The sequence below is a fragment of the Cebus imitator genome, unplaced genomic scaffold, assembly GCF_001604975.1.
Source record: "Cebus imitator isolate Cc_AM_T3 unplaced genomic scaffold, Cebus_imitator-1.0 Scaffold76, whole genome shotgun sequence".
In the NCBI taxonomy this organism is placed as follows: Eukaryota; Metazoa; Chordata; class Mammalia; order Primates; family Cebidae; genus Cebus; species Cebus imitator.
The window spans coordinates 10,736,424-10,762,959 of NW_016107391.1; the positions used below are offsets into that span (position 1 = coordinate 10,736,424).

Sequence of the window (26,536 nt, forward strand, 5' to 3'; positions counted from 1 at the left end):
CAATGCACAAGAATTCAAATTTCTCCACATCTTCAGCGACGCCTGTCATTTTTTACGTTTTTGTTTGGTTGTTCTTGTTATTTTGTTCATTTGAGACAGAGTCTTTGTCTGTCGCCCAGGCTGGAGTGCAATGGCACAATCTTGGCTCACTGCAACCTCTGCCTCCCAGGTTCAAGCGATTCCCTGTCTCAGCCTCCCCAATAGCTGGGATTACAGGTTCCTGCCATCACTCCTGGCTAATTTTTGTATTTTTAGTAGAGACAGGGTTTCAACTATCTTGGCCAGGCTGGTCTTGAACTCCTGACCTCATGATCTACTTGCCTCAGCCTCCCAAAGTGCTAGGATTACAGGCATGAGCCACCGCGCCTGGCCAGAAATATTTTTTTAGAATCTACTTAGGACAATTTTATCTTCTAAAAAACATTTTCATTATTTTCTGTGAATTACTTTTTAATTTATGGTTTTTAAAATTTTTATAATTTCTTTACAAATATATGACACTAACATGTTTTCAAATTATGGTTGTAAGTTTGAGGTCATTTTATAGATTGATTCAGAAATCACAGCTCTTTGCACACTTTTAGATCCAACAGTAAAATACTGTGAAATGAAGAGTATTTGTTCAGTCCTTTACAGTGGGTCTATTTTAGAGTATTTTAGTACCATTCTTTACCTTACTTTAAACTTCTGTTCTTAATTTATATGATTACCTACTCTACTAAGCCTAAGTCTCTGTGATGAAAGAATAGTATCTTCTTCACAGTACCCAGCATAGACTAATAGGTACTAATAAGGTGATTGTTGATAAACTTTTTCTTTCCGGTACTTCATGTTTTAATAAACTCTGTAGTAAACTTTTATGAAATACAAGTGTTTGGTGGGAAACAGATATTAATACATTTAGTGATGTTTGAGTCTCCTGACCATTTTATATTTGCTGACTCAGTTATCACCTAGTTGTCACACTGTGGAAAGACGAGCCTGTAAATTTTGGGCAGAAAGAAACCTTTTATAAATAAGTATAATTTTGTTGTGTTCTTGATGCAGCATATAGCGTTGCCTAAGTCTTTTTAATATTTTGTAGGGAGGGGTAGTTTTGATTAATTCAGACTATGACTTATAATATTTTTAACATTAAACGATAAGTGATCAAGATTTCTTTTCGTAGGCTACGGAGAGTGAGGTGGGAGATGTAGATTTGACACGTCTTCCAGAAGGACCTGTTGATTCTGAGGATGACGAAGAGGAAGATGAAGAGATTGACAGAACAGATCCATTGCAGGGACGAGATCTTGTTCGAGAATGTCTTGAAAAAGAGCCTGCAGACAAAACTGATGATGACATTGGTAAGAAATACTGTGTTCACCATAAGAATTTGTAATTTAATTTATATGGTTACCTATTGCTGCATGACAAATTATTCTAAAACTTAATAAATGTATGTTGTTTTCAACCATTATCTTATAGTTTTTGTGAGTCAGAAATTTAGAAGTACCTTAGCTGGGTGATTCTGGCTTGTAATCAGAATTGACAGAGGGCTGCAGCCATTCAGGTCTTCCCTGAGCTGAGCTGTAGAATCTGTGTCCAAGATGGCTATTTACATGGCTTTGGTGCATGATGACCTTCAGTTTCTCTTCATGTGGGCCTCTCATTGACTGCTTAATTGTCCTTACAACATGGCAGTTGGCTTCCCCCTAAGTAAGTTATCCAAGGAAGAATAAGGCAAATGCCACAGTGTTTTTTATGATCTGTATTCAAGAGTAACGCATCATTACTTCTGCTAAATTCTGTTAGACCAAGTAACTCTAATACAGTGTGGAATGGGGCCGCACAAGGACATGACTATCAGGAGGCAGCGGTCACTGGGAGCCATCTTTGAAGTTGGCTGCCACAATATATAAAACAAACGCTTTGATTTCATTAGACTGATTTTTTTCCCCTCGTGTCTGTAAGACATTTAAAGCACAAGCACAGTACAGTGTTCAGTGTCTGTGAGTTTGCTTTTTGAAAAACTTGCAGATTTTTGTGAATTCATATTTTTATTTCCCTAGCTTAAATATATGTATGTGTTGTGTGTACGCTTAAAACATAAATTTTTCTTTATGTAATTTTTTACAAAATTAGTTACTATAGTTGGGAAGTTGAATGATACTAAAGATGTTAATGTTATCTTTAAGGAGCAAAGATCACTTAGTGTCAAATATATATTGTCATGATTTAATTAAGATTTTTATCTTAGATTGCATTTTTATCATAGCTATCATTCCAATTAAAAGAGGCTGGTACTAATAAAAATTGTTTATGTGAGTAAAGATCGAAGTATTTGAACATTCCTTGCCATTCTGAAGATATAGTAAATAACTTGCGTTGTGGATTCATGTTGTGAACATTACCTGGACAGAAATTGAAAGTGCACTTTTGCCGATACAGAATTGTATACTATACTGTTTTCATAAAACTAAAAAAATTAAGATATAGTTAATTCCTGTTTTCTGTGGATATATAGCACCTTGTAGTTATTCTTAATCTCTTTGCTGGCTGCTTATATATGTTTCTTCCTTATATTTATATCTTCCTTACACATATATCCATACCAGGGAATGGTCTAAGGCACTCATAAACATTTGTTGGTTAAAGAGAGTTACCTTGTTAATTACACACATTTTCAGCTAGAATTCACATTTATTATCCCTGTTTTAATTACTTTTTGACATTTATTAATGGCATTTTAAAATACTTTTGCTTAATAAGAATTAGACAAAAGACTTTTCACCAATCTATTAGATCAAAGGCCATCACTAAACCCATGGAGTGGCTAGGAATATTAGATATATTCTCTACTTTCATCTGAACCTGCATAGTTTCCTGGTTCTCTCTGGAGATTGGGAATTCTGGTATCTTCCAGTATGCCCATATTTATATGTGAGTCTGAATATATGTATAAATCAAAAAATTGATTTTAAAAATCAGTAATCAAATAGTACCTTAGTTTCTCTACTTTAGCAATATAAATTTATAAGTTGATTGGGAAATTGGGTATTGAATTCTAGATTTCATTCTATTTTTTAAGTACAGTCCTCAATGGTCTTTATACCAGAATTCCCATTTTCTTACAGAACAATTACTGGAGTTTATGCACCAGCTCCCTGCTTTTGCAAACATGACCATGTCTGTAAGGAGAGAACTCTGCTCGGTGATGATTTTTGAAGTGGTAGAACAGGCTGGAGCTGTTATTCTTGAAGATGGGCAAGAGGTAGGTCAGCAAATAAATCATACACATTTCTTATGGATACTAACTTATAAAATAATTTAATTTCTGTAAACTTGTCCTTATTTTTGGGTCCTGATTTTTTAATTTACTCACAGTATATTTTGCACAGAGTTGATGCTCCATAAATAATATTCAGTGAACCAAATGTTTTTACTTCTCAAATTAGGTTGTAATTTAAATAGATTTAAAGGATTCTTAAACATTTTTCTATTTATATAATTAAATCATTATTGTTTAAAATGTTTATCAAGAATTCTTCTCATTCCTTGTCTCTATTATACACTTAAAAGGAAAAGAATGAGGAAAGTGTATTGGTACCAGTGCATCCTAGGGAACTGCTAACAGTTGAAGCATATAGGTGACAATTCTGTATTAAAAAATGCTCAGATGACAGCTTGTGGATGGGTGGAAGAAAGATGCAAAGGGATTGAAAGGTATTATTGCCATCAGGAAGTGCTTCATTATTTTTCTTATCAAATGGGTAAAAATGCTGAGTTTCAGTAAATGAACATTGTCTTCTAGTGGGAATGTAAATTGGTATAGTATTTTCAGAAAATTATTTAAAAATTCTTAACATAACCTGTTATTCCACTTCTGAGTGTCTAACGTGAGGACATATGTAAAACTCAAGAGTGATTTCAAAAGTTGTTCATTGCAGCACATTTATAATATAAATTACATATTTATATACTTATATAATCTGTTATGTAATTACATAATTTTATATTATAACATATAAGTAAAAATTGCACATAACCAAAACATCCAGTGATAAGCAATAGTTAAGTAAATTATTATATAGCTGTTGAATATAGTATAAAGGTATTCAGTTATTTTTTAAGTTATTTTATACAGTTTCTTTGAGGATAGGATCCCTGTCTCTAGGCTCTGTTTACATGTTTTCTCCCATATCCTAGAAGACATCTGTTATATAGGATGGGCTCCCCCAAAAAGTTCGATGAACAAATGAATGTAGTATTAATTTTTTTAAGCAGTGTATTCTAAATATTTCAATAATATAAAATAAATACAGAAGAGAGAAAAAAAGCTTTAAACAACTGTATACAGTGGGATTTTAAGTAACTATTATTTTCTAGAAGTTTTTGCATTCTCTTAATTTTCCACAGTTGTATCAGCAAAATTGTTGTATGCCTACTTTGTGCCAGGTACTATTCTAGATACGGGGATATAGGGGTGAAAAAAACAGATACACTCCCTGTCCTCCAGTAGCTTATATAATCTACAAGTTGTGTAGTGAGTGTATTTTATTTTTAAAATAATAAAGGTATACTTTTGAAAAAAAAAACCTTATTGCTGTTGATTATCCTTCAGAACCAACCATCTTGATTTCCCTTAAATCACATTAAAACTATTGAAGGTTCAGGCTTAGAAGAGGGTTTGATATTAAAGGAGAATAAGTGGTCTTTCATTGATAGATAGCATACCTTTATAATACATCATCTTTGGGCTGGGTGCAGTGGCTCATGCCCGTAGTCCCAATGCTTCTAGAGTCCTAAGTGGAAGGATCACCAGGAATTCAAGACCACCTTGGGAACATAGCAAGACCCTGTCTCTATCAAAAAATAAATTGGCCAAGCATGGTGGTGCACACCTGTAGTCCCAGCTACTTGGAAGGCTGAGGCAGGAGGATCACGTGAGTCCAAGAGTTTGAAGCTACAGTAAGCTATGATCATACCACTGCACTTCCAGCCTGAGCAACAGAGCAAGACTCCATCTCTAAAATAAATAAATAAATTCTTAAAGCATTAAATATTTCTGCATAAATGAAGGCATTATTTTCTTAACATTGTGAATCTTTTGTCAGATATGCCTTAAAATTTAGGCTTTTACTAGTCTTTCTGAAATAATCATTAGCTAGCTATTTTTTCTTCTTAAAGGTATGTTTTTTTAGTCAGGCACTATTGTAAGCACAGTGTCTGTATTAACTCATTTAATTAACATAATAGTTCTATGATAGTTACTTTCCTTACAACCATTGGAGCAGCAGAGAAACCAAGGCCCAGAAAGGTTAAATAATTTACCCAAAGTCATTTACCTAGTTAGTGGCATTGTATGGATTAACATTCCAAGAGTTTGTGCTCTTGAACATTACACTATGTTGTCTAGAGAATCTGGTCAATTATGACAGTTCTCGTTTGGTGACTAAAAGAAGAAAGAGCAAAATAAGCTTTAGTAGCTTGCATGGGCTCAAAGCATAGGGTGTTACAGAGTATTTAGTAATACAACCAGATCCTCCTTTTTCCTTTTTAAATTATACATGTTATGTATGTTGACAGATTCTTTTTCAAAGTTAACATATAACTACCTTTTTTTAAAGATTCATAAAACCTTTGTTTTTCTCTATAGCTTGACTCATGGTATGTTATTTTAAACGGCACTGTAGAAATCAGTCATCCAGATGGAAAAGTTGAAAATTTGTTTATGGGAAATAGTTTTGGAATTACTCCCACTCTAGATAAGCAGTACATGCATGGAATTGTCAGGACGAAAGTAGATGATTGTCAGGTAAGACTATCTCTTTGGTCAAGTCCTCTTGCTTGCCTGTTGATTTAAAGTAGCTGAGCCTGTTTTGTCTTCCTTAAAATGAAATACCTTTATTTAAGAATTAAGAGTTTCAATAGCTCGCAGTTGATAAAGGAAACTAGATTTTGTATCTGCCTCAGATATTTGTGGGCTGTTTATAAAACTATAAATTTTCAAAAGAGACTATACCAAATAAATGCTGGTGTGTTAAATTTCTATTTGATATTAGCCAGCTCAGAGTCCTTTTTAAAAAAAAAATAAAGGAAAGAAATAGGAACTTCTGAGTTTGTTTCTAACTTGCTCCTGCTTCATGTTTTCTTTACATAGTGTCAGTTTTGAGAGAAGTAGAAGTTCACTTCTCCTTTTAAGGAGCAAAATTCAAACAGATTAGACTTCTTTAGTCTCTTCGTATGTGAATTGTTTCACCTTCATTTTTGTTAAAGATTAAAGGAATTAAGTGAAAAGAAACTCATGCCACTAGATTTCTTACCTTTGTACTCTGCCTTGGTACATAGCAATATATTTATGTACTATAGGTTCATTAATTGTCCCCATGTTGTTCTTGGACAGTTTGTCTGCATAGCCCAGCAAGATTATTGGAGAATTTTAAATCATGTGGAAAAAAATACCCATAAAGTTGAGGAAGAGGGAGAAATTGTTATGGTACATGAGCATCGTGAACTAGACCGGAGTGGAACCAGGAAAGGACACATTGTAATCAAGGTGGGTGTTTTTACTTATCATTCTAGTCACTGATACAGTAGAGCTTTCATCTTGTTTTAAACCACTTTTTAAGTAGTGCCAGATAATTCATTAACACTTTGGAATCTAACTTAAATAAATGTTAGCTCTTTTGTCTTTTTCTAAGAGAGTTTTTACACATTTTAATGGTGAAGGATAATTTATTGCCATTTAATATCAGTGTAGGTAGGGTATTATTTTAGAATATAATGGTCAGAGTTTTCATTTTCAAACTTATATGTAAGCCACTGAGAGTGGGAGTCGATTTCATCAAAGACGGCAGTATTTACAAACAAAACAAAATTTAAGAACCAGCTATAAAGGCATAAGTAATCCTAGGTTGAGATACAGAGCGCTTCTGGATCTCTGTGGCACTGAAATATGCATTTGACTTCTCTGAACCTCACTTTTCTTATCTGAATATGGAGCTAATTCAAGGCTTTATTAGGGCTAAATGAGGTAAATCAAAAGCCTTAGCACAAATGTAGAGTCTGAGTATTAATCCCCATACTGTTTTCCTGTTTATAAGGTCTACCCTCTTCTATTTGCCTTCCTCCTCCTGTCTTTTTAAAGACTTGGATATAAACAGAACAATTATAGTTGGAAGGGGGGAAATAAACACATAATTGTTTCTCTTTTCAAGCTAGTCTTGGCAAAATTAGTGTCACTGTTAATTGCAGATGAAGCAGTTTACTTAATAATGTGAAGTCTGATGTCACACTTGTTCTTCCCTTAGTCAGGCTGTTCCTCAGAGATCTTTCTTTTCCTAAACAGATGACTGTAAGCTTTGTATGTAGAAATGATGAACATATTGGTGGACTACCATAGGCTTATACATAGACTTTTTTGTTTTAATTCATTTTTATCTTTTTGTGAGTACTTGTGTTTTGGCAATTTATTTCTAAATAATTTCAAACTAGAAAAGTTGCTAAAACAATAGCGAGATCTGTGACTCAGATTCCTCAACTGTTAATATTTTCACTGCATTTGCTCCATTATCACCAGTCTTTTTCTGAACCATTTGAGAGCAGTCTGCAAATGTGATGCCTCATCATTCCTAAATATTCCATTGTGTATATACTAAAAACAAGGACACTCTCTGACATAAGCACCATAGAATCTTTCAAGTTAGGAAGTAAACATTGCTAAAATAAAACCATTCAAGGCTGGGCACAGTGGCTCATGCCTATAATTCTAGCACTTTGGGAGGCAGAGGAGGATGGATCACTTGAGGTCAGGAGTTCGAGACCAGCCTGGCCAACATGGTGAAACCCCGTTTCTACTAAAAATACAAAAATTAGTTGGGCATAGTGGCGAGTGCCTGTAGTCCCAGCTACTTGGGAGGCTGAAGCATGAGAATCACTTGGACCCGGGAGACACAGGTTGCAGTGAGCCAAGATCATGCCACCGCATTCCAGCCTGGGCAGCAGAGTGATTCTTCATCTCAAACAAGCAAACAAAAAACAACACATTTAGTCCAGAGACCCTATTTAGATTTTCACTAACTATCCCAGCAATAACTGTTATTTCTGGTCTAGAATGTTATGCTAGAACACAGTTGCATTTAGTTGTCATTTGTCATGTCACTTCAGCCTATACCAGTTCCTCAGTCCTTCCCTGTTGTTAAATATTCTTAGCAGTTTTAAAGAATACAGCTCTTATATTCTGTACTGTTACCCTCCACCTGAATTTTTCTAGATCTTTCTTCATAACCCAGATATATTCAAGTCAGGCTTTCCTGGCAGGAGTTCCATAGAACTCAGAGGGCACACGATGTCAGCCTGTTGTCCTATCAGTGGTGAAGTTAGCCATGATTACTTGATCATGTTGGTGTCTGCCCAGTGTCTTCAGTGTAAATTCATCATTTTACCCCTTGTAACTGATAAATATTTGGTGAATAGATGTTCTGACAATATCAAAATACTATCCTCAAACTTTCAGTTTCTGTATAGTATGTACCGAGTACAAACTAATATTCACCACTTTTTACTTCCATTACTATTCTTGTCTGAGATAGTGATTTTTAAAATAATTTATTCTGCATTTATTAACTCATTTTGTTGAAGGAATGAAAACTCTTCTTCTCCATTAATTTATTTGTATTGGTATAAACTTACGTTACCATCATTATTATTCTGATGCTCAAATTGTCCCAGATTTAGCCAGTGGGACTCCTAAACTGACTCTTGGGTTTTTTGACGCATGCCCATTATCTGAGCACCTCCGTATAATCTGGCAAATAATAAGGCTCATCGTGAACTTAACTGTACCAGCTCTGGAATTGGCCATTTCTCGAGAAGACCCTGGTTCTTTCTAGCCGAATATAGTATTTATAAACCAAGATCTGAGCACTCATTATATTCACTACTACTGAGGTGTCATTGCCTTTGTCTTTCATCACAACTAGGAAATAGATGTATGTATTGATTATGCACATATACACATCTATAACTTTATTTTAAACAGCCATGAGTTTCAATTCCAGTACTACTTATACTTCCAGTTCCAGTACCAAAACCACGGTTTTCCCTAGGGTCTTTTCCCTTCTATGACTGTAAATACTTTCTTCAATAATGCCTCTTGTTATACTCTGTATATTATTTGCTCATTGTAAGCAATCTCTACCATGCCAGTGTAACACCACCAGCCATCTCTTCTGCTTTCTACCTCTGTGCACCCTGTCTCCTAGCATCCCACTTTCTTAATGTATTTTACAGTAGCTTTTAAATACTGTGGTGATACCTTTAATGAAAGTTCAGAGCATCAAAAATACTTGAAGGAACATAAAATTGCCATCAGTTTATACATACCTTAAAATGTTTGCAGATTCTGATTACATGATGATAGATTGCTTTTGTGACAGAAATATTAAAAATGTATTATTTTTACTGTAGTACAATCTTCACATTCAGATTTAATTGCAAATCTTAACCATCTTTTGCTCATAGAAAGATTGTTCATTTGACTTTTTTTTTTGAAATAGAATCTCGCTCTGTCACCCAGGCTGGAATGCAGTGGCACGATCTTGACTCATACAACTTCTGCCTCCCAGGTTCAAGCAACTCTCATGCCTCAGCCTTCCAAGTAGCTGTGACCATACAGTCACATGCCATCACACCCAGCTGGTTTCTTTCTTTGTTTTTTTTTTTTGTTGTTGTTGTTGTTTTGCTTGTTTCTGTATTTTTAGTAGAGGTGGGGTTTTGCCATGTTGTCCTTGCTGATATCTAACTCCTGACCTCAAGTGATCCCCTAGTCAAGGCCAGGCGTGGTGGCTCAGACCTGTAATCCCAGCACTTTAGGATGTTGAGGTGGGCTCCCAAACTCTTTTGTGGTACTCTATGCTAGGACCTCTGTGAGATCTGGGAGGTACTAATATATACTTAGATTCTGACATCAGTGAACTCACAGTCTTTCAAAAAAGACAAGGCGATAGTTTCAGCATGACTCGATAAATCTCAAGATGGAAGAGCACGAGAGACATGAAAAGAAGGATCTAAATTAGGCTAGAAGAAATAGCGAGAAGTAATTTTAGGGAGAAAGGGTGACCCAGACAAAGAAATATGCATGTGCTACATAAAATTGCATAATATGTTTTAAAAAGAGCAGGAAATTTGTGTGGCTGGGATCAAGGGCATTTTGAGGTAAGATAGATTTTAGTCTAATTAGGTAAGGGCTCATCTGTAAATAAAATTTTGAATGTATGACCTAGTCTCTATAGGGACCCTGCTTCTGTGATTTTGCCAGTCAAAATAATGGCCTCTCTTTAACAGGTTGATCAATTCCCATCCCTGACTTAGCTATTCTAGGAAATGGAATTAAGTGATCCTAAACCAGGATTGGCCTGAATAATAAAACCAGTTTGGTACTCTTAGGCTTAGAATGTTTTGTGGGGGTAGGAGAATAGGAGAATACGAATGACCTATGATTTTCTTATCTCTTAAGTAGGTTGCTTCTGACTTCCTTTGAGAGAAGCAATTTTTGTACCTTATTTTTAATAAAGTACCTTTTAATAAAGTATTTTTAATAAATTCTTAGATAAGAACATTATTAGTATTAATGTATGTTTACCATACAGTTATTCTAAACAATGAAATTGTTTAGATTAATATGACAAATGAAGGTTGGGGGTTATGAGTAACAGTTTTTATATCAGGCTTAACATCTGGTTTGTTTCTGTATTTGTTCTGTGTGCCCACCTTTGAAAAAGCTACAAAGAGTAATGATTAAACATTGGTTCAGAAGATCAAAGAAGAGCAGTATGGAAATGTCTGTTTATGTTCTTTTTTTCTTTTCTTTGAGACAGAGTATCACTCTTGTCGTCCAAGCTGGAGTGCAATGGCATGATCTCAGCCCACTACAACCCCTGTCTCCCAGGTTCAAGCAATTCTCTTGCCACAGCCCCCCCAGTAGCTGGGATTACAGGTTCCTGCCGCCACACCCAGCTAAGTTTTGTATTTTTAGTAGAGACGAGATTTCACCATGTTGACCAGGCTCATCTCAAACTCTGGACCTCAGGTGATCCACCCACCTGGCCCTCCCAAAGTGTTGGGATTAGAGGTGTGAGCCACCGCACCCGGCCTGTTTATATTCTTTTATAAATTTGGAGATAAGTGTTTAAAACTGAATTAATTTCAAAACTGTCTATAGAACTTCTGGTTCCTCTCAATATGGTGACCTAGCATAGAGAGGAAACGGTATGAGAGGAACTGTAGAAAAGGAAATATTTATTCTGGGAAGTAACAACAATAAAACAGGCTCTCTTGAACTGGTGTGTTCCTTCTGCAGCCTGGACAGAAAAGATTTTTGAGGTGGATTAAACTTGGAGAAAAGCCTTCTTTTTTCTTTCTTTCTTCTCTTTCTTTCCTTTCCTCTTCTTTCTTTAGTTTAACTTTCACCTCTTTTGTTGCCTTGAGACAGTAAGTACGTGCACTAGCTGTAGGAGAAGTGGCAGTAACAGCCCACACCAGGGCTAAATCAGTGAAGTTCGAAGGTCTTGCCATGATGAAATGCCAGTGAAAACAGCTTCAGCTGCGTGAGTGCTGTTGGCTCTTTATTCCTCTGCCTTTTCTCTCTCTCAACCTCTGAGTGCTAATGGGTTACAATTAAGTTTAGAATCCAATTCTTCCAGTGGTAAGGATTTAAAGGCAAAATTCTACTTTGAGGACTTGTCTAATGGAGTAACTACAAAGAGGAATAATCAACAGTAATTCTTTGGCTCTTGGGTTTTTTTCTCATCCTTCCTATCCTTGGATTTTTAGGCAACACCTGAGCGTCTCATAATGCATTTAATAGAAGAACATTCTATTGTGGATCCAACTTATATAGAAGATTTTCTATTAACTTATAGGACATTTCTTGAAAGTCCTTTGGATGTTGGAATCAAACTATTGGAATGGTTTAAGATCGACAGCTTAAGAGATAAGGTTGGTTTTATAAAGGGCATGAAAGTGATTTTAACCTGAAATTTTATTCATGAAACTTTTATAGTTGGTAGAGTACGTGTTTATTATGATAACAAGATTCAGTTCACCTAAAAAATTAGTGAACCTGAACCACCAATATAGACATTCTGTGCTTATGTTTATGACAGAAGAGCATGTTAAAAGTGGTTAAGAGCCGTAAAAGGCAAAAACTGAAATAAAGCTCTGGTAAAGCTATAAATTCAGGAAACATAAAAGTTACATGAGAGTATTTTAGAATTTTACCGAAATATTTTATCATTTCTGGAGATCAATAAAACATTTAAAAACTGATTGAATATTTTAGAAAGACTATTCATCAAATACATTTTTTCAAGAGGGCCTAGATTGTTTTTAAGCATCAAAATGGGAATGTCTTTATTTTATTGAGTTGCAGACTTTATAATCATTTGAAAACAATTTATTAAACCTTAATTTATCTCTTCTGTGACTTATTTAAATATACTTTTTGAGTATATTTTTGTATTAAATGTTGTTCACTATTTTAATTAAATCACCTTACCTCATTTCATGGGATATGTTTGTACATTTAATGGAAAGACTAGTTATACCTCCACAAATTGGTAAGAAATAAGTTGTTTCAATAAAAGTAGAATCATAATTGCTTGGTGTATCTTTTTGAGTTAGATTTTAAAGGAAATAAATTGGATGCAGGTAGACTGTGGAATTCTTTTATTTAGGAGACTAACGTCTAAAACTGTGGGTTTGCCCATCTCTTGCCATTTTTTGTTAGAATATTTACTTTGGTTGCCAAGAAAATAAAGGCATGCTTAGGGAATGAACAAAAATATGATTTAGTAATAATTATATGCAAAAGAATGAAATTGGACTGCTACCTTATACGACGTACAAAAATGTATTCAAACTGTGTCAGAGACAGAAGAGCCAAAAGTATAATACCTTAAATGAAAAAATAGTGGTAGAATATCATGGCCTTGGATTTAGTGATGGTTTCTCAAATAAGAAAATTTGACACCCAATCACAAGTAACAAAAGAAAATAGATTAGTTTTACTTCATCAAAATTAAAATTATTTTTGCATCAAAGGACACTGTCAAGAAACATAAGACGATGCACAGAATAAGAGAAAATTACGTATCTTTATTTTTTTTTTGAGATGGAGTTTCACTCTTGTTGGCCACACTGGGGTGCAGTGGCACAATCTTGGCTCACTGCAACCTCCACCTCCGGGGTTCAAGTGATTCTCCTGCCTCAGCCTCCCAACAAGCTGGGATTACAGGCATGTGCCACCATGCCTGGCTAATTTTGTACTTTTAGTAGAAATGGGGTTTCTCCATGTTGGTCAGGCTGGTCTTGCACTCTCGACCTCAAGTGATCCACGCGCCTCAGCCTCCCAAAGTGCTGGGATTGCAGGTGTGAGCCACTACACCCAGCCAGAAAATTATATCTCTGATAAAGGTTTAATATCCAAAATATATAAAGAACTTTTACCATTCATCAATGAAAAGACAACACAGTTTAAACATGGACCAAGGACTTGCATAGACATTTCTCCAAAGAAGATATGTAAATGGCCAACAGGCACATAAGAAAGATGTTCAACATCATTAATCATAGAGAAATGCAGCCATAACCTCAATGAGATACCCCTTTATACCCACTAGGATGGCTTTAAAAAGGGGGGAAAAAGTAACAAACATTGCCAATGATATGAAGACATTGAACCAGTCTTCGCACCCCCACCCTACACACACTGATGATGGGAATGTAAAATGGTGTTGCCTCTGTGGAAAAAGTTGGAGCAGTTCCTCAAAAATTTAAACACAGAGTTACCATATAGCCCAGCAATTCTAATTCTAGACATATACCCAAAGAATTAAAAACAGATGTGCAAACAAAAACCTGTGTATAAATATTCATAGCAGCGCTATTGACTATAGCCAAAAGGTAGAAATGACCCAAATGTCCATCATGGATAAACAAAATGTGGTATAGCCATACAATAAAGTATTACTCAGCTATAAAAAGAAAAGAAGTACTTACACATACTACACCGTGATGAGCCTCAAAAACATTATGCTAAGTAAAAGAAGAGAGTCAGAAAAGTCTATGTATTGTATGATTCTATTTATGTGAAGTATCCAGAACAGACAAATAGAAAAGCAGACTAGTGGCTGCCAGGGGCTAGGGAGAGAGCATAATGGGAAGTGAATGCTTAATGAGTTTGAGGTTTTCTTTTGGAGTGATGACAATGCTCCAGAACTCAGAACTGGACGGTGGTGATGGTTACACAATATTGTAAAGGTATTTAATGCCACTGAATTATGAACTTTAAAATCATTAAAATGAATTTTATGTGGATTCTACCACAATTTTAAAAATGGGTCATTCCTTACATTATTAGACACATCATTCAAATCAGCTTATTTGTTAATGTTTAACTTTTCTGGAGCAAAGTAAATGATTTAGCAGTTTGAAAATTTAGTTTATAATGAAGTTTCAGTTTTGTAAGAGTTTTTGTTTTGCTACTTTTATAGAGACAGGGTTTTGCTATGCCCAGTCTGGTCTCAAACTCATGAACTCAAGGGATCCTCCTTGCTTCAGCCACCTGAGTTGCTGGGATTGCGGGTATGAGTCACCACACCAGACTCAGATTTGTTTTTGTTACAATTTTGGTTAAACATGTTCTTGACCATGGAAACACTTTTGATAGGGATTTTTGATTGATAGGATTGCCTGCTTTATGACATGAAGTTTGCATTGTAAGATGCTATCTGTAATATACATTCTTTGTATTTCTTTCATTTTAACAAACAGGCTTGTGTCTTCTCACTGAGCGGACAGAGTCCTGGCTCTGTCATTTGTGTATATAAGGAAGCAAAACCTCAAACTAAAGCATGCCTTTCTATTACAATGAGCCTTTTTTATAGGAGGGAGGGAACAAGAAGGTTGTCAGTTCTCCATCAGTTCTAGACATGCTTTTGGAATCTATTTTTGCAGAAGGAATGCCTCTTCTGACCATATGCTGCCTCTTTTATGTTTCCACAGGTGACGCGGATTGTATTATTATGGGTAAATAATCATTTTAATGATTTTGAAGGTGACCCTGCTATGACTCGATTTCTAGAAGAATTTGAAAAAAATCTGGAAGATACGGTAAGGCTCAAAATAATTTATATTCTTCAAAGTGTAGTGGTACCCCTCCTCCAACACCAGCAAACTCAGAACAGTAGTACCTTTCATCCTCTCCTGTGTCTTAAATGTCCATTCTTAGATCTTCCAGATCTATATTCTAGACTTTTGCTCATTTATTCTCTGCCACCCCAATTCAAACAACATTCACGCTCCTTCCTGGCTCTCCCATTTCTTCTTTTTGTTTTGTTTTGTTTTTGAGACGGAGCTTTGCTCTGTTGCCCAGCCTAGAGTGCAGTGGCACAATTTCAGCATAGTGCACCTTCTGGGTTCAAGTGATTCTCCTGCCTCAACCTCCCGAGTAGCTGGGACTAAAGGTGCATACCACCATGCCTTGCTAATTTTTGTATTTTAGGAGAGATGGGGTTTCACCGTATTGGTCAGATTGGTCTCAAACTGCTGATCTCATGATCCATCCGCCTCGGCCTCCCAAAGTGCTGGGATTACAGGTGTGAGATGCTGAGCCCAGCCTGACTCTTCCATTTCTGTATTAAGACTAATGGCATTCTTATCTCTTAGTTACTCAGGCTTATAAACCTGGTGTTACATGTGTACCCTCACTCTCTTTTTCTTGAATTTTCTGGTCAGGATTTCCAGTCAGTTGCTAAAGTCACCTAGGTCACTGATTTAGGCATACACATGTATGTTCACTTATTTCCTTATGATCTCTCTCAGCCATTTCTTTTTCACTCCCTAGTTTAGGGCTTAATTATTTTATTATATCTGATCTGTTATAATAGCCTGCTAACTAATCTTAGTTCTAGTTTCTCTTCTAATCCATTCCGTGTGGCCAAAAGATTGCTTTTTAAACACACATGTGATGACTATTATTCTTTTTGACAATAAACCATACTTCCTACCAAAGCAGTTCCTCACCCATATATTCAGGTCCCCTGCCTACCTTTTTGGCCTTTTTCCTTTGTACTCTAGATTATAGCCAAATCAGACTATTTTATTTTACCTTCCAGTTCTGCATCTAGACCATGCTAGAATTCTCCTTTGTTAACCTATTTGAAACTGTTTAACTATCAATGCATATCTTAAATATCAAGTCTATATTAAGACTTTCTAGGTTTGTATTCTACATGGGATTCACCTGTTCTAAATTTACAGCACCTAAGATAATTCCCTCAAAAGTCCACAGTAGCTATTCATGAATTCGTTTTATTCTCCCTATCAGACATAAAACTGAGCCATGACTTGATTGCCTGCTCCAAGCAACTTGAAATTTTAGCAAATAGTAATGCAGCATAGTGGTTTTAGGAGTACAGCTCAAGAGTTAAATTGCCCGAATTAAGAACCAAGCTCCACCACCTGCTAGATGTGTAAACTCGGACAGATTGTCTGATCTTATGCCTGAGTTGTGTCATTTGTAAAGATAGTAGTTCCTAGTTTATTGAGATTTTTGTAAGGATTATAATGAGCTGATAAGCATAACAGTCTTTATATAAAACCTGTCACATAGCAAATGCTCAAGAGCTATAGTTATTACTTGTAAAACATAAGCAGATAAGTTGAATGAAGTGGGAAAAATTGGCAAATTTGTTCCTTTTTCTTACCCCTTGGTTCCTATAGAATCCTCAGCCGCACATGTGCACTATACAAAATGGGGAGAGTGAACAACACTGGGAACTTTATTAAAGGGTTATAGAGGCACTCCACTGTCATTTGACTTGTCCAGTGTTGGCTGTGTAGATAATCAAGGGACATCAAAATGTGGGGGGGAAAAGTCATGGGATATTTTTTTTCCAGTAATCAGTTAGCCATCAGGTATTTATTGCATTCTACTTTACACTCGAAGGTGTTAATATAGGATCAGAACAAATACAAGACATGGTGTCGCTTTGAAAAAACCTTTAGCTTTTTGTTACGGATCTGAGATTTGCACATAATAATGCTATTCGAGATTAATTGAAACTGGAGTTAGAACTGGAAGTCAGACTATTACTGAATTTAAGGAAGAACTAAAGTAATACAAGAAGGAAGTCTTTTCTGGAAGAGGTGAAAACTTGAATGTTTCTTTGAACGTTGAACAGTATTTGAAAAGGTGGTTCAAATCATTCAAGGTTTTGAATAAAGGTTTTAAAAGATTCTGGTTTTATATAATAGCCAGGAGATAAGCAAGGTGGGAGTAGAGTGTATATTAGGAAAGTTTAAGAAATGATAAGTAATTTTGTGTCATCTCTCTGTAAATTAGACATCACTTGGAACTCTTTTTTAACCTATGATAATCTAAAAGCCTTATAGTCATATTAAGAAATCTTATTATTGAGAGTGCTTTGGAGTGGAAGCGCCCCCTTCTTCAGTTTTGTTTACCTCAGTTTATACATGTTCTGTAGTCCTTATATTTATAACTTTAATTCTGATAATTTTCAGTGACTTTTTAAAACCCTATAGGAATAGATACATTTATATACATGTACCCTTTCCTGCTTTACAGAAGATGAATGGTCATCTCCGGTTATTGAATATTGCCTGTGCTGCAAAGGCTAAGTGGAGACAGGTTGTGCTGCAAAAGGCTTCCCGTGAGTCCCCTCTACAATTCAGCCTTAATGGAGGAAGTGAGAAGGGATTTGGTATTTTTGTTGAAGGAGTAGAACCTGGGAGCAAAGCCGCTGATTCAGGACTGAAACGTGGTGATCAGGTAAGTAAATAACCAACCACTTAAATTCAAGCCTTCTTAAAAGTATTATGCCTGCTGCTTTTGTTCTCATCTTCCAGAAAGCATGATCAGTTTAAGGGGTTATTTTTCTGAGTCTCTTTTTAGAGGTAGTATCTGCGTATAGTTTATTTTTAAAATGTATTTGTCGTATATTTATTACTTTTAATGGAAAATTTGGTGTAGTGTGGCTAGAAATAACATGGTCTACTGAGCTCTGTCAGCAAGACCTCCTTTGAATGGGCCTGCCTATCTTTCATGGATAAGCTGGCAACTTGAGAATACTCCAGAAAGATCAATATATGAATTAGCACCCTTGCAAGTTTTGAAGGCGATAGCACTTCTGCGTCATAGCACTCTCAAATGTAAGTGGCTGCAGATTGCTGAAGGTTATGTAGTCATTAAATTATGTTTATATGGTAACGTAACTATATCTGTAAGCAAAGTGAGCCAAGTGAGGGACAAAGAAAAAAGATACTCCTGGGAATTTGATGATGATTTAGTTTTTTGATATAGGCATTAGGTAAGTATAGAGCAGCATATTTCAAAATGTGATGTGCTGACAATTCCCAGGCTTCTCTCAGTCATGTTAATCATGTTGACCACATTCTTAAGAGATGATGTGTGGACATCTGCATATTTAACAAAGCTCTCTAGATCAATGGTCCCTAACCTTTTTGGCACCAGGGACCAGTTTTGTGGAAGACAGTTTTTCCGTGGACTGGGGAGGGGGACTGGAGGGATGGAGATGGTTTCTGGATGAAACTGTTCCACCTCAGATCCTCAGGCAGTCAGACATTAAATTTTTATAAGGAGCGTCCCAGATCCCTTGCATTTACAGTTCACAACAGGGTTGACACTCCTATGAGAATCTCAGGTCACTGCTGATTTAACAGGAGACTGAGCTCAGGCAGTAATGCTCACTGGCCCACTGCTCACCTCCAGCTGTGTGGCCCAGTTCATAGCAGGCCATGGGTCTATGTCCCAGCAGTTGTGGACCCCTGCTCTAGATGATTCTCATGTACTCCAAAAGGTGGTTTCCCAAATCTGTCTGATCATCAGAATCATTTAGGAAACTTACTTTTTCCCCATTTAAAATTTTGTTCATTTGTTTTAGAATGTGGCTTTATTTTAACTGAGCCATGCTATCATTTTTTAAAATTGTGAGCTCATTCATATTATGAAAGGTTCTGTGCTTTAGAACAGTGTTTCTCAACTAGTGGCAATGTCTGCAGATATTTTTTATTATTATGACTTGGGGGTTACTGGTGTGTTGGTAGACAGAGGCCAAGGATGCTCCTAAACAACCTACAGTGCCCAGGACAACTTCCACAATTGAGTTTTCTGGGACTTACCCCAGACTGTTCATTAGGAATAGCTAATAGCTAGGATCCTGGAGTTAATATATTTATCGTTCAGTTATTTTTATCAGAAACACATTTAATAATCTAATTCTTCACACATACACACACACATACACAAATTAGTGAAATCCATTCCTGAGAATGAAATTTATCATGCTTTTACTTCTTCCTTCAATATCCTCAACTACTGTTGAAATGATCTGAGATTTTAGGTCTACATTATAATTGTTATTTTTTAACATTATCTTCTGTTTCAAGAATGCTTTTGACATTTGCATTAAGTTTCATAGCTTTTAAATAAGCATTAAACATTTACACCTGCTTAACTCATTTCATTGATCACTTCCATTTCATTGATACTGTATATCCTCATTATTTCTGTTCATTTCACAATTATCTTTAGTACTTCTTTTAGTATTTTTCTTTTTAAAGAACAGATGGGTGATACAGTATTGTATGTCCTTGCATACCTGAAGATACTTTGTTTGATGGAGTGTAACATCTTTTTCTAACAGTGACTTTTCCCTTAGAAGGCTAAAGCCACAGAATATTATCACATCAACTTAGCATTGCCCAAGAGAAGTCCAAACTCTTTGGGCTTTCTTTTCTAGGTACCTTTGGGTTATCTTCCCACAATGATGTTTATAGATTCCTTATTCTCTCTCCTTGGAACACAGAAATTTCATTAGAATATATTTTTTTAAATAGATCTCTTTGTATTATTTTAGCATGGTACTAGATAAGAATTTTAGTGTGTAGTTGAAAGTGGTTTTCCAACTCTGGGAATTTTACTTCTATTGATTTTTTTTTCTTTTTCTAATAATTTTTCATTCTTTTTCTTATCCTTTTGAAATTTTTATATTGATCCCCTAGATCTGTCCTCTGTTCTGACTAGTTTTTGCTCATTATATTTATCTTTTTATCCTTTCCCCTTAGAATCAGTATTTCTTAAAATAAGCTTCTGTGATTCTGAGTTATAGCCAAATTGGAGAAGTCATGTGGTGAAGGGTCAGCAGTGTTTACATGGAAGAAGAACCCATCTCAATTGTGCCTCTTGCTATTTTGCTGCCTGATTCAATCAGTGGCAGATAATCATATTAAATATATTTAGAGTACTCCTTTTAAATGAATTACCTCTCTTTGAAATGCAGTAAATTTACATTGAGAATATTTGACAAATTTGTATATACATATGCAGGCAATAATTTTTATGAGCTGAGCTGACATGATTAAAATGTTTCCTTCATAAACCATCCTGTGTGGGTAAGTTTAAAATTTCCTCAATAGGATCCCAGAGGGCATTAACTTTTTAAAAAAATGTTTATAGTAAAGAATTTGGAAAAGATGACAATATAGAGGAAAAAAATGATTCTCACAGAGATAACTGTTCACATAGGAGTACATTTTATTCAAGTTTCATTAAGTTTAAACGTTATTAAACTTTTAAGGTAGTAGAAGTGACAAATACTCTTCTGTCTTAATTTGTATTTTTAAAATGCTTTTCTCTTAAGATTATGGAAGTGAATGGACAAAACTTTGAGAATATTACATTTATGAAAGCGCTTGAAATTTTGAGGAATAATACTCATCTTGCACTTACTGTAAAGACCAACATTTTTGGTGAGTTTTGTTTTAAAAATTGCCTGAACTTTTTCTTTTCAATTTGGTAAGAGGAAAGTCATTACAGTGAAAGAGAAGATAGTAAAATGTAAACATGTTTTTGTCTAAACTCTTTAGTTTTAGAATCTTTAGTGTTGAACTATCATGTATTCTAGAATTTTTATTTTTTATTATATTTTTTATTTTGATAGAAAATAAAATAGGTGGACAGCTACATTCAGTCATTTATGAAATGTCTGTTAAGCATGTATTATGTACTCTGGAGGGATACGGAATGAAAGGTAGAATGACCTGAGTAAAATAAGAAGTCATAATCAGGCATTTTTCCCCCAGCTAGTGTGCAAATCGGTTTACTTCTAATCTTTAAGCTAACTTTCTAAAGTAATACCAATGCCAGATTAGCTGTTTTATGGAAATAAACTGAGCAAAGCATTGACTTAAGTATTCAATGAATTACAGATTTCTAATAAAAGCATACTCTACCTTTGTATGGAAAAATGATTCTAGTACCTGTATTCTGTTTTTATCATGTTTATATTTAAATAAAACCAGTGACTAAGCTCATACTTTTAACCAAATCTACTGTTTGCTTTTTTAAACTTTTAGAAAAGATTTACTGTCATTTGGTTTCCTTAGACACTTGAGGATTTTTGCTGAAATTCTGAAAAGAGCAGCAGTAAAAGTTGTATAGCAATTGAAATTAAAAATTGAAAATTGAAAATTTAAGTGTCTTTACGAAGCAGGGAGGAAAACAATTTCTGTAGGTTGTTTAGGTAACAATTTGAGAAGTAAGAGTTGGCTTTAAAAGCTATGCCTGTGGAAAGGAAGTGTGAGTTTTACTTTTTTCACTTCGGCTTCTTATACTGTGTTTAGTCATGATGAAAAATGAAACATTTGGGGTTTGTCCTCTTTTTCTTTTTGTGTACCTTTGACTGAATTACATCATGTTAAATCTGGGTTATAACTGTCAATTGGCAATTTCTTAATATTATGTTACTTCACATAGAATAAGTAAGTAAGCCTTCAGAATTTTTTGATTTCCTGGTGTTTGGACAAGTATCTAGAAATGCCAACTTTTAGGTTATACAAAAGAGAATCCAGTTTTGAAAAATATGAAAGCAGGACTTGCTCTCTTACTTTGAGCAAATTATTTAGTCTTTCCAAGATTCATTTTCTCTAGCACTATTTCCTAGATTTCTTCTAAGTATCTTATACCTTTAAACCTTTTGTTCTAGTCATATAAAGATTGCTAACTGGTATTCAATATTCTGAATAAAAATACAGAGATAATGTGAACCCTCAGGAACCCTGGGACACAGAAGAAGTAGGTCTGAAGGATGCAAAGAACAGAAGCCATAAACTCAGAACCCTTTGAGTGGTGAGAAAACAGCTGCCCAACAAAACCCTAGATTGGATATGGCAGAGGGTGAAGTTACATGGTGATGCAAAAGGGAAACATAGCAGTCAGCTCTTCTTTACCCTAGGTGGAATGGAGTAAACCAAGCAAAACACCAAGGAGCATCTCCAAGGAATATTTGTAAAATATTTTTAGAAATGGAGCATTTTACTCTAGACGTGATGCCCATGATAAAGCCCTAATAACACTGGCATTACCATGAAATAGAGTTGAGCAGTTAGGTCATCCTATATCAAACTTACAGTCAGAACACCTACAAAAAGGAAAGCGTGACCAGAAGACATTCGTTTAGTGATACCAGAGCAAACCATTCTTGGTCCTTTTATATTACTTATAACTGACAGTCAGGGGTCACCAAGACCCACACCCCTAAGAGGGTGTGGTAGAGACCTAATGAGTGATCTTGCAGATTCTGGAGTATTTAAGGAAGAAAAACATTTCTAGAACACTGCACAGAGCAATTTAAAATTTTATCCCTTGACACAAGAACAGGATATTAGGAATGAATAAATAGTAACCATTGAGAAAGAAATAACTCTTACCCACACAAGCATTCATTTCAAGGAATAGATAATAAAGTTGAGAAAAATCTCCCGGACTATGGAACAAGAAGACAAAGTAAAATTAAGCTCTATTCCAGTTGATCTCAAAGAAAATGTGAGGAAGAAGATATTTAGGAAATAATAACAGAGGATATCCCAGAGTAAAAGAAGGATATGACTCTTAAAATTCAAAGGCCTCACTATAAGCTGAGGAAAATGGATTCAACAACAACAACAAACATCTTACATCAAGTTTCTGCTTCCAGTATTGACTGAAGACAACTTAAAAGAGCTAGACTAAATATGAAAAGCTATAAACAAGCATAAAAATAAAATAAAAAAAAGTGAAAAACTCGGGATGTACCTTTTCCCACTCCTGGGACTATATCCCAAAGTGATGTCTTTTTTTCCAGGGCCATTTTCCCATCCACAGAATATATCTGAGAGAGCTTCTTGATAAACTTACAGGTTTGTAGTTTAGTGCCCACCAAAGGATAAAACTGTTGCATTACAACCTCCTTAGGATTGAGACACTGAAAAGCTGTCTCTGAAGTGGATGTGCCCTGTACTCTACTTGTCCCTCTAGGACCTAGAAAACTTACAGTTTTGGCCCTGGTCTTAGATTACAGGTGCCTGACAAAAGAAAATACGTATCTTCTTTAGAGGATACTAATAACAACTTGTTATTTTTAAAAATAATGTTTTAAAAGCAGAGTCAAGCAAAGATTATGAGGCACTCTTATAAGTCCATATGAGCCAGAACCAACAGAAACAGAAGCACAGGTGTTCTAAAATAATCAGACACAGATTATAAGTTTGTTACCTTATGTCCATGAAGATAAAAATCAAATGTTTCAGTTTCAGATATAGTAAACACACACCACACTTCATCTCCCACTGAACTTAATACTAAACCTGGGCAGAATCTTGACCCACCTATTTGAGAACTCTGAAAAGCAGATAGCAACAGCAATTCACAGAAGAATACCAGAATTCAGAGTACCACCACCAGCAATGAATTTACTATTATTTTAATTCTAGTATCCCCTAGGTTGGCCTCAAAGCAACCTGAAACCTGGATGTGAGTACTGTGGTACAGACAGAGATCCAGGAGAAGCCTGGCTTGAGGAGTGAGAAAAGGGAACTCCTACTAACAGTAGTTGTCCTGTGGAGAAAAGTGACACTACTTTTAGGCTTCATTGTGTTCTAGTTTTCACGCAAGCCCTCACAGCCATCTAAAGTTCTCTTTCGCCTAGAAGAGTCCCTCTACCTGACCCACACTTCATGTTTAGATTTAGCAAATGCACTCAGAGAAGAAAACAGCTGACAATCTCAGATTACTCTCTTCCTGTTCTGGAATTTTAATTCATCTATTCCTCTTGGTTTCCACAGCTTTCTAACATCTTTAAAAATCCAACTTCTGGCCAAGCATGGTGGCTCATGCCTGTAATCCTAGCATTTTAGGAGGCTGTGGTGGGAGGATCGAATGAGGCCAGGAGTTCCAAGTCCAGCCTGGGCCACATAGTGAAACCCCTGTCTCGAAAAAACATTAAAATTTAGCTGGGCATGGTAGCATGCGCCTGTAGTCCCAGCTACTTGAGAGGCTGAGGCAGGAAGATCACCTGAGCCCAGGACTTCAAGAATGTAATGAGCTGTGATTGTGTCCCTGCACTCCAGCCTGGGTGATACTCTGTCTCTAAAAAACAAAAATCTCACTTCTTAACTTGTCATTTTAAGTTTTAATAAAAGTAATATGTGCATATATTTTGAAAACTAAAATAAGGTAGGTATACATTGGGACCATACGTCGTACAATGTTCTGTACCTTTTCACATCAGTTCATACAGATATACTTGTTACATGATTTTTATTATTACATAGAGTTCTATTATTACCATAATCTTTTGAGTTAATGTCCTATAAATATTTTAGATTGTTTATAGTTTTTGCTCTTAACGGTGGTATAATAAAAACTCTTTGTACTTTTATGCTCATATAGATCCAGCTATATGATAAATTTCTCAAAGTGGAATTGCTTTTGACAGACACTACGAGGTTTTACCTTCTGGAAGTTTATCACGATCTGTGCTTCATTCATCAGTGTATAAGAATACCTCTGCAGTGGGTCTAATCAACCTTTTAAATTATGATTTACATTATTTAATAATGAGTACCTTTTTTTATGTGTTTTGGCATTTCTTGTCTATAAAGTCTTTTAATTTCATCTGCCCCTTTGTATATTTTTACTCATCTTTTATTGACTTGTTTGAGCACTTTATAAATTAAAATAGTATTTTTCAGCTCTTCGTAAAGAGTTTAAAAGTTAAAAGTATTTTCCCCAGTGGTTTGTGTTTTGACTTTTGTTTCATGTGTTTGTGAATGCATACATACATATGTAGAAAGAGAGACATTTTAAATTTTTACGTAGACAAATTTATTAAGCTTTTATAGATTCTTGGGCACTTTTACTTTTGATTCATATACAATGTCTGATATTGATCTTTAATAGCATTGTAATTATGTGTGCTCAGTATCCTTTCATTTTTCTCCTTAACAGTTTTTTTTTAATTTAACACAATCATTTTTCCTCTTTATCAACAAACTACACGCTCCACAAATTTTTACTTATACTTGCATACCCAAGTCCAGTGGAGAAATTTAACTTTTTTTTTTTTTTTTTTTTTGAGACAGTCTCACGCTGTCGCTGTCACCCAGGTTGGAATGGAGTGGCTCAATCTCAGCTCACTGCCACCTCTGCCTCCTGGGTTCAAGCGATTCTCCTGTCTCATCCTCTAGAGTAGCTAGGTTTACAGGTGTGTACCACCACGCCCAGCTGATTTTTATATTTTTAGTTTCACCATGTTGGCCAGGCTGGTCTCAAACTTTGGACCTCAGGTGATTCACCCGCCTCTGCCTCCCAGAGTGCTAGGATTTCAGGCATAAGCCACCATGCCCAGCCAAATTTGATGATTTTTAAAAATAATTCAGTTACTTTACATACACATTACTAAGGAAATCTGCTGCCCCTTCAAAGTTTTCCTGTTGCTGTAACAGAAAATTTGAATACCATAGCGTGGCATTATCTGGCCTCATCTCTACCTTGTTCTATAGTCATTTTCATTTTCTTGAACTTTCTTTCTACCACAGGGACTTTGAACTTCTGGTTTTTCTCTACCTAGGATTACTCATCCTTTTCTCTCTTTGCCTAGTTAAAATCTACTCATCTGTCTGATCTCTTTTTAATAAATGACTTGCTTAAGGAAGATTGCCCTTTCCCACTCTCAAGTAGTTCCTCTGGTTATATTTCATGCATCTTAGACTGTCTGTAAGCTCCACAACAGGAGTAATATACAGAAATAATATCTAGTGCAGTACCTGACCTGTGTTCATATGTTAGTATTTTTTGAATGAATGAATATCTGAATTTTAAGCTAAAAAAGTATTGGCTGGCCGTGGTGGCTCCTGCCTTTAATCCCATCAGTTTGGGAGGCTGAGGCAGAAGATCACTTGAGCCTAGGAGTTCAAGACTTGCCTAGGAAACATAGTGAGACCGCATCTCTACAAAAATAGAAAAAATGAGCTGGGTGCCGTAGTACATGCTTGTAATCTCAGCTACCCAGCGTGGAAGTGGGAGTATCACATGAGCCTATAAAGTCAAGGCTGCAGTGAGCTGTGCTCATGCTACTGCGCTCCAACCTGGCTAACAGAGTGAGAACCGATCCTATTTCCAAAAAGCATATACATA

The 26,536-nt window shown here is 35.6% G+C and overlaps 1 protein-coding gene across 12 annotated transcripts in view; it reads left to right on the forward strand.

Moving 5' to 3' along the window:
* The window catches only part of RAPGEF6 (Rap guanine nucleotide exchange factor 6), a 234,319-nt gene that overhangs the window by 142,780 nt on the left and 65,003 nt on the right, over positions 1 to 26,536 (forward strand). For all 12 annotated transcript variants that reach the window (XM_037739935.1, XM_017532126.2, XM_017532129.2 and 9 more), the window contains 8 exons: positions 1,169 to 1,346; positions 3,117 to 3,253; positions 5,639 to 5,797; positions 6,386 to 6,538; positions 11,815 to 11,979; positions 15,046 to 15,153; positions 17,630 to 17,833; positions 20,724 to 20,832. In XM_037739935.1, the coding sequence (XP_037595863.1) occupies positions 1,169 to 1,346; positions 3,117 to 3,253; positions 5,639 to 5,797; positions 6,386 to 6,538; positions 11,815 to 11,979; positions 15,046 to 15,153; positions 17,630 to 17,833; positions 20,724 to 20,832 (1,213 nt within the window). The remainder of the gene's footprint in view (positions 1 to 1,168; positions 1,347 to 3,116; positions 3,254 to 5,638; positions 5,798 to 6,385; positions 6,539 to 11,814; positions 11,980 to 15,045; positions 15,154 to 17,629; positions 17,834 to 20,723; positions 20,833 to 26,536) is intronic.